The 9,264-nt window shown below is 35.2% G+C and overlaps 1 protein-coding gene and 2 long non-coding RNA genes across 3 annotated transcripts in view; 2 read left to right on the plus strand and 1 right to left on the minus strand.

The window, feature by feature from the left end:
- The window catches only part of LOC103141591 (meprin A subunit beta-like), a gene marked incomplete at its 3' end in the record, with an annotated part of 30,918 nt that overhangs the window by 7,365 nt on the left and 14,289 nt on the right, over window positions 1-9,264 (plus strand). Inside the window, exon 11 of the mRNA XM_016673934.1 lies at window positions 1,252-1,296. Within this exon, the coding sequence (XP_016529420.1) occupies window positions 1,252-1,296 (45 nt within the window). The remainder of the gene's footprint in view (window positions 1-1,251; window positions 1,297-9,264) is intronic.
- LOC107836799 (uncharacterized) lies at window positions 3,525-9,210 on the minus strand. Its single transcript, XR_001662757.1, has 2 exons — window positions 9,166-9,210; window positions 3,525-4,356 (listed from the first exon to the last, which is right to left on the minus strand). It is a non-coding gene; the product is annotated as an uncharacterized LOC107836799 (long non-coding RNA).
- LOC107836800 (uncharacterized) overlaps window positions 8,579-9,264 on the plus strand; it is a 1,951-nt gene continuing 1,265 nt past the window's right edge. Inside the window, exon 1 of the long non-coding RNA XR_001662758.1 lies at window positions 8,579-8,589. This is a non-coding gene — a long non-coding RNA (uncharacterized LOC107836800). The remainder of the gene's footprint in view (window positions 8,590-9,264) is intronic.

The following is a 9,264-nucleotide window of genomic DNA, read 5'->3' on the forward strand; positions in this document are numbered from 1 at the left end:
TTTTTTGGAGTATGCGAGAGTTTTTGGTAGTGTGTGAGAGACAAAACGTAATTTTTTTGAGTGTGCGAGAGTTTTTGGTAGTGTGTGAGAGACAAAACGTAAATTTTGTCCTAAACGGCCCCTCATACTTACCAGCTGGGGATGGGCGATATAGATACCAAGTTTTATCATGATATTTTCTAGTACTATTGTGATAATGATAAAAGTGAAAATAGTAACTTTTTATTATTTCTTTTCACATAAAGAAGAACAGTTGCTTTCACTAAATTGCTCAAAGTAACTGAATTAAATCATATTTTCAAATTTATTTCTATATAATGATACTCTCCTTTAACAAAAAATAAAGAAAATACTAAAACTCACAATCTCCACGATACGGACAGTATTGGGGGCGGATAACTTTATAAATCACAATTTTTTTATGAAAATAATAAATAAAACTTTTTATCATGATAAGAAATTTGTCACACGATAAATGATCACCACGTTTGTCAACGCACAGTTCCTCTTCTCCACCACAAAATGTTTTCTGTTTGGATCATTTTTAGAGATGCTACAGCTGAAACCAGATATTTACCTAAATTGCAGAAAAAGGCAATTTTTTTTATTTTTTCACCAACTTTGCCTGTTTTAGATCAGTTTCACTGACCTAAAACACAAAAGACTTCATTGTGTGACTTTTATAAAAATGTGCTTTTTTCACTATGTTCTGACAATATAAAATGGAACAAGACTTCATAATATTTCAAAGGGGTAGTAATGGTAGTGTATGTAAAGATGGGAATTTGCAGAAATTGACACAAACATTTTCCACAGGGTTGTCTCACTCATTACTTAGAAAAGTCATTAAAAAAAAAACAATAATTTGGCTAATTCATACATCTTAAGACCTATGTAAGATATTTAACATGAGTCAAATATTTATTTTTGTTTGGTTACTATTTTACAGGGTTTCCTCTACCGTCCATCCACCCTTTACTACAAAAAGATATTGTAACATTTAACGAGAGTTGTTTGCAAATCTTTGAAACGTCATATAGGAATATATGCAGGGCATAAAGGAAATAAATACAGCATTGCTACTGTAACAAGACATTATCAACAGCAACAAGGTGATAAGATCTAACAGGCACATTTTGATTGAATTTAAACCTAAAAATTCATATTCACACACATGATTCATGTTGTAAAATAGTATTTTTGCTATGCTGCAAAAAATCTCATTGTTCATTGATGCTTTGTCTTTTGCAGAACCTCCACCATCGTTCCACCACCCGGTCCTACAACAGATCACAGGTATTCCCACGTTCAATGAACACCTCATTTTTTCAAAGCCATTTAGGTGACGTTGGATCAGAACAGGGATGTGTTCAACTGCACTTATATTGAACATTTTTCTCATACCAACCAAACTCCTAACAATTATGTAGACTTAGTATTAAAAAATACTTTAATTCCCAGACTTTCTCCAGAATAGGCCTGCTAACCTGATACATTTTAATTAATGCTAAGCATGGAGGCATTGTTTTGAGTTGTTGCCCTAAAATACATCCACATTATCTAGTTGGAGATTATGGGTTTCAACATATCAGAATATCAGAAGATTTTCCATATTGTCCAAAGGCATAGCAGTCTTAGTGTAAGTAAACTTGTAAATTATAATAAAATGTTCTTAAAGGTTCTTTCTTTCTTAGTAAATAGAAACTACAAGTAGTTGTTTTACTTCTGACTGATCTAGAAATAAATTCAATGAGACAATTACATTATCAGTGCTTTGTAAGGTATTAAGGTTTTTTTTCAGGTTTGTACTTAAACTTTGATTCAAATTTTAACTACTATCCAACTGTAGTATTTTACTGCAGATAATAGGCTGCAAAAATTATGTTGTACGATGATGCTTTGGCTTTTGCAGAATCCCAACCACCATCATTCCACCACCTCCTGGAACGACAGATGACAGGTATTCCTAGATTAACTTGACTCCTTATGATGGGTTGTTTAATATTATTTCATTGCTCTGTAAACAGGTTTTATTGCTTTCATTTCTGGTGGTAAATAGAATATTCACATGCCTTCACCCACCATTAATCCTCCTCTTAAAAGATATGACAAATTTTACCCATTTAATATTTATCATAGAGAGGAAAGTCTAGGTCAAACAATTTACACTGTGCAATAATACCTTTTTGACTTTTGCAGAATCTTCCCCACCAACACTCCACCACCTGCTACGACAGATGACAGGTATTCCTAGACTTAGTGGTTATCTTGTTTGAGAAATCCTTTTATTACTGGTTTTATATCAGTTAGCATAAAATTTTAACATTTTATTCTGGATAGTGAGGCTCATTATAAAATTCTAGTTAATTGAATGCAGACAGAATTTGCAGAAAAGGTTGTTGGATGCTTATTTCTTTTTTTAAAAACATATTTATCAGTGTTGACCATAGTCTTTTACATAGAAGGCTGTTTCTGGATCAGTGTTGCTAGATGTCAGATATTGAAGTACAACACCTTTTTCTGAGACATTCTAGTTATCCATTATGAGTAAACGTAGATTCACTCCATCTGCTTAACTTGCCATGCAAATATGTTATCCAGTTTTACTAAAAATAAAAATAAGTCACATTTTTGCAGACATTTTAAAAGTGTTAGCAATAACAGCATCTATTTTAACTTTATCTCCTCATGAACCACATGTCTCTTCTGTCAGTTCAAATTGCTACATTTAACCTTTAATGCAAAGCAGGTTTCTTTTTCACTTTCATGGCTTCTTCCAACGGAGCCTTTTCTGAATTTTTCTGCAGACATTGTGTTATTGGTTTCTAAGCTTCTATGACATGTTTGCAGCCCAGGACAGGTCCTTCAGAGGTCATAGCAAACATGTATGACCTCCACAGGCCATGCATGTTTGATGGTCTTATTCTATAAAACCTAATCAGCTCTTTTTGACATGCATGTAAAATGTTACTTGTGACAAAAAGCAAACGCCCTGAATATTCTGTTGCCATGATAAATCAGGTCAATTGCTAAGTTTCAGGTCTTATTTACACTCCTAATTTGATGACTAAATCATATAATTGACCTTATTACCTAATCTATTAAACTTAACTTAATACAGGATGACTGGACTGATGTATATTCTCAGGATATTTTTCTTTCTCTTGTAGCATTTTTTGCCTCAGTCCTGGCATGGTGGCCTCTCCCATCCTCACTGTCCTGCTGGCGTTGATCCTTCTGCTGTCATAATGTACGCCTCTCATATAAATCTTCTGTCTCTGCATAGGCAGCGAAAATGATTAGACATTTCTCCCAGCTATGCATATATGTTATAATGACAGTGTAAGTTGATATCTTATCCTAAACATGTGAGTTCATTGTGCAAAAGCAAACTGGGAAGATATATGAACTTGGGGCTCATATTCAACAATATTTGGTGATGGGAGTTTATTTTTATTCAGTGCGCATCAGTAGATTATTGTATGGTACTGCTAAAGCCTGATTGAAGCAAAGTTTTGTTTTTACAACAATTGATACACTTTGTTCCAAGTGCTTGAATTTCTGAATCAAACCCATAATATTCTGTATAAAGATTATTCTGTTTTGCACAAATATTTAACCATATGCTAATATATTTAAACATATGTGCTTGGTGACTTAATGGCAAAGAACGTTTTCAGTCAGATATGTATGATCTATTGCTTTGCACAAAGTTTGGGACAATAAATATTAATATAATGCATAAAAAGCCACCATAATGTTAAATTTCTTACATTTTTGTCATGCAAATTTGAGATTTTATTGTTCCACTACCCATAATAAAATCTAATAAATTAGTTAACAGGAACACATATAGGTCAAATGTATTCATATTTATAATGTACAGTGGATTGAACATTTATGATAAATGGAACTTTCTTCAAAATTTACATGGAAGTACCTGTACACTAAAACAAGTCTAGTGCTTGCAGTAGAAATGACTCGTGGTCTTTAGCCCAAGACTCAGACTCAGTCTTCTTGAGAGGTTTTCGTGTTTCCTTTAGTGTTTTTTGGTTCAGTGCCACCACAAGAAAACAGGTTTGAAACAGGTTTTTCAAAGGGTTTGCTTTGTTTGATACAATGCAGCGTGAAAACAAACCCTACCAGCTGAAAATGTCACATATGTTGTAGTTTTTCTCTCCAGTCGAACCGAGTTTACCATCAGGTGTGAAAACACACTAAAATTTGGAAATATGAATCATTTAATTCACATTGTGAAAAAGTCTGGTGTCGTCTGTTTAAGAAGTGTGATGGAGCCACCACACCACATCTCTGTGGTTATTCTTTTGTTGATGTGCTGTTGATTTTGTAGCAAACCTACCATTGGAAACTATGGCCTAAAAGTTCCAGTTTGATTTCATGAGACTATAACAATTACTCCCACAAGATTACAGGTTTTTTGCAGGCTTGGATGTTGAATCTGAATAAAATAATCTTGTGCAAGCCTGATTGAGTCCTGTCCACACAGACAAAACTAACATCTACTGAATACTGACTTGAAGGGGATGAATTCTTATGTAATCACTTATTTTAGGGTAAATGTGATTTAATTTTCTTCATTTTGTACAAATTCACTTTCAAATTGACATGAAGAGGACTTTTTGTAATTTTTTTTTTTGTCAAAAAGGTCAAATTTTGTGGGCCATGGAGAGACATTTTTTACTGTAATTTAGACCAGTGGTTCTCAACCCTGGTCCTCAGGCCGCCTTTCCTACATGTTTTAGATGTATTTTTATTCCAGCACACCTGAATCAATTGATTGCATGTCCTCCTCTGCTCGCAGTCTAGAGCTGCTAAATCTTGTTTATCACACAGTTATGTAATTCAGGTGTGTGGCAAAAAGAAGACACCTAACCCTAGTTTGAGGACTAAGGTTGGGAACCACTGATTTATGTAACAGAAGTGTGTTTTTAGGCATGTGTCACATGCTGTTAATAGATTTTATCCTAAAAAAAAGCCATTATTTTATACTTACGACTCTATCAACCCTGCTGACTTTGATTCCTGCTGTGAGCCCTGATTAAGTATTTATACATCTTGAACTTCTTCACATATTTACCATGGTAGAATTGCAAACTTTGATGCAATGATGATTTATAAATTGTTAGAGAGAGTTTAAAGATGGTCTCTTCTTTTGCTCAGTATGATGGAAATGTGTGAAAGATGCTCCACAAACTCCACTTTCATTAACACAAAGACAAGTTGTACAAATCTGAGAACACAACAAACAGCAAAGATTCTGGGTAGGCACAAGTATTGATTAGTGAAGGTCAAACAATGAAATCTGGAACAGTTTCAGGTTGGGCTGATAGGAAGGGAGACTGACTGATCAGGTTACGACTGATCTTTACCAGCATTTTCACAGCTGCGTGACAATGCGGGCAGAGACGCACAACCATGGAATGAGCAACATGCACTTGTCTTTCCGGTCTATTTAGGTTCATCAAGCATGAAACAATGAACTGTCTGTGGTTTTCTGTTTAACTAGGAAACAGTTAAAATAATTTTTTACAAACAGTGAGAATTTTATGGTCAAAACGAATAATAAAATCATTTAATGATGTGATAAAATAGATATTTTTCTTCATAAATAGCTAAAATAATTGGTCTGAAGAAAGTACGGTTAATTCATTTGGTGTGAAACATTCAAAATATCAGTTCAATTTGACAGGTATAATTAAACTTTGACTTTTTACTGAACAATCACCTTTTAATAAATTACATATTTACACTAGCAAAAAATCTGAAATTATTTTACATGTTTTCTAATTCTGGCTAATTAAATCTAGTAAACTTGTGCTGGTTTCAAAGATCCTTTCTCAAAAAGGGAACGTAAATGACTTTTGTTGCTACAAAACAAAACAAAAACAAAACAAAAACTTTTGTTCTATTTAAATCCTGTTTTGTTCCCAGCAAGTAACCCGAAACATAGCAAACAAATGGTGACAAGCAGCTTCAGAAGAACGACTAGATCAGTCTGACAGATATACTGAGACACAGTCATTACCAAGAATGAGGATATAATGTTAAGCTGGCAGGAAAACTGGAAAGCATCACTGTGTCTTTGACATCACAGCCAGCAGTCAGGTGTTGTTACCTGCATGCATGTGTCAGCCGAGTTCATGGGCAAAGAGATACAGTAGCTTTATGCCGCACTGTTCTTAGAGTGTGTATGGAAAATATTAGCAACTTGGAGTTTTTTTACATTTTGTGATGTTATAGCCTTATCCTAAAATGAATTAATCATATAATCCCCTTACTCTACTTGTAGCTGCTGAACAGGAATTCGACGGCGAAGAATCTGAACCCTGGAGGCCTCATCTGAGTTTTCAATGGGGGGTACGATCACTAAACAGGAAGTCCTCATTTTCCAATTTTCCTTTTTATAGAAGAAGTAACACATAAAATAATGCCAAAGCAGAAGCTCAGCTTTAGCTGATCTGAGTTTTCCTGGACGTTCCACAATTGTAACAGGGAAACTAGACCACCGCTCCACTCACGTTGCCAATTGAGCATCTGTCTCAGAAAATAGTGCAGCCACTTCAAAGAGTTATGTTTTTGATGTAATGATAATAATATTTCCCCAACCAATCGTGTTGAAAACATTTAGTAAAAGTCACCACATACAGATTTTTTGTTTTCACACATTTTATTTCTTGTTTTTTTAGGATTCTACTTCCATATCTCACAACATGGACGACAACATCACACTTTTGTGACCAAACCGCACCCATTCCTACATTACTGGGATAAGTATCAAAGTCAAGACTGGAGTAGATAAAATCCTTTAGCTTCTCAAAAGCCTTCTGACAAGCTGGAAACCATTTACACTGCCTTTTCAGTCAGCTGATGCAGAAGTTATCCCATCTCAGTGACAATAACAATAAGTGTAGAAAAACTATTAAAAACAAAAAAATTAAAAAAGAAAAGAATAAGCCATCAGGATCAGATTTAGAGGTGATGACAGAATAGTCAGTTTCTTACATAATAAACTGACACAAATCACACTGTGAGCAGTCTTTGTATACTCCAGCTGATTATGTTTACATCATTGTATCTGCCCTCGCCCTTTTAGCTGAAGGTACAGAGTGATATAATTGAAAGATTTAAACAACAATTACAACTATGCTCTTTGTTTGGTGCTTTATGTATTTCACTTATAAATATTTGCCATTTNTTTTGTTCATGATTATTTTGTAAGAGCAATAAAAGGGGGAAGTATTCAAAGGAGATGTTTTATCGGCACTGTATGGCCATACAGAACCAGCTCAGAATAAACAGCTGCTTTAGCTATAAGGCATTGTCATGTTGTTCTGTAATTTCAGAACCCACATGTAAAACAACTGTGCAAAACAACACATGCAAAACAAAATCAGATATAAGACTTATTTACAGAACGAACAAAGGAATGATTCGACAAAGGGATCCACGGAGTATATGATCTGGAATCGAGTCGGCAGTGGACAGCGATCTGGAGGCAGATTATGCAGATGAGGACCCAGAGGGGAGAAATCGACTCTTAATGGACTGGACCTACTTGTGGGGACCTGAGCCAGTTTCAGGATTAGGTGGTGGCAAGATAGAAGACTAGCAGGTGTCCTTCTTTGACGGGGAATAGAAAAAGGAGTGTCTTACGCATGGAGTATCCAGGTGGCGCTTTAAACCTCAGACTTCAAGGCCATGGGTAATTTGGCTGAGATCTGATGACCACAATGGACAGACAAGAACAGGTAAGAAAGCTAACTGGCTGAATCACTTCTAGGAATATCTGAGCTAGACGTGACCATGATGGTGAGACACTCTGGTGGCGTGGCGCTGGGGAACTGCTCCTCTTATGCAGCCGCTGATGATCCACAGGTGTGCCAAAACACACCTGTGAGGAAGACCACACCTGGCGAGCTCTGAAGACCACCTAGAGAGGAATAGATGGATTGCTGGCGAAGCAGCAGATCCTGACAGGCATAACAAGCAGAATAGACTGAAACCCAATTTTACTGGTTGAAAAGTTGTGATCCCCCTCCCATTAAATCTAATGGTTTCTAATATACTGTGTTCTTTCTGCTGTTGATAAAAACATATTCCAAATCAAATTTCAGTTAAAGCTGTTTGTGGCTCTAACTAGTTCAACTGGACCCGTCGCAAGTTTGCATACTGAACATTCTTGGAAGTTGTGGTTGATGACACCATTGGTTTGCATGTTCTGTGAGGATTTACAGTCTTAAAAAAGTTTTAAGTTCACGTAAGAAATTCCAACTATGCTTGTTTCGTGTGAAACAAAAGCAAGAGACAAAAAAATAAGACTTACACATTTGTTTCTCAGCTTATCCAAAGTTGAATATCACAGGCTTAAAAATATAACGTTTGCATATAAGTCTGGCTATCATGTAATTTTCAGTCATACTGTGGTGGGTATGACTGCAATAATCCCCCTTTGTTTTTCACATGATGATTAGTATCACCTGTTCATCATGCAGAGGACTAGCCAAAAAGTTGTGGACATAACAGGTCAAACAGGTTCAAGCTGAAAGGGAATGTACCAGGAAGTAGTTGGTGTCTCATCGCTCCTTTCCTTTTATGACTTTTGATTTCAATGGTTGTCCCAAACATAGCATATCAGAAAACACTGAAGATAAAGTCCCCTGGCATATGCTACCTGTTTTTCAATGGACATTTACAGAAATAAAAAAAACTAATGCAATTCAGTCTGTCACAATAAAAGTTTTTTTTTTTTTTTTTTTTTGTACTCTCTAAATGAATCAAAGTGTCAGTTTACACATTCTGTCTATAATACAAAATTATTGATGTTGTTTTTAATGTAAATCAACTCTGATGAGGAGTCAATAGGTACTTTTAAAAGAGCGTTGACTAATTTTAGTAGCTTTAATGTAGCGTTTTGTTTTAATTTTACCTTCTACTTTTTGAAGTAGTATATACTGCTCTGTAAGTAGCTTTTGATTAAGAATTTGAGATATTATTTATCTATTAATAGTTATCAATAGATATTAATAGCTATTAATGAGCTGATAATGTTCAAACCAAGCTTCATATTTGGAGGAAAGAGAATCTAGGTCATTTGAAGCTCTGTGGGTATTCTTTTGTTGATGTGCTGTTGATATTGTAGCTAACCTACCATTGGAAACTATGGCCTAAAAGTTCCAGTTTGATTTCATGAGACTATAACAATTACTCCCGCAAGTTTACAGGTTTTTTGCAGGCTTGGATGCT

The sequence above is a fragment of the Poecilia formosa genome, unplaced genomic scaffold, assembly GCF_000485575.1.
Source record: "Poecilia formosa unplaced genomic scaffold, Poecilia_formosa-5.1.2 Scaffold87, whole genome shotgun sequence".
Classification (NCBI taxonomy): domain Eukaryota; kingdom Metazoa; phylum Chordata; class Actinopteri; order Cyprinodontiformes; family Poeciliidae; genus Poecilia; species Poecilia formosa.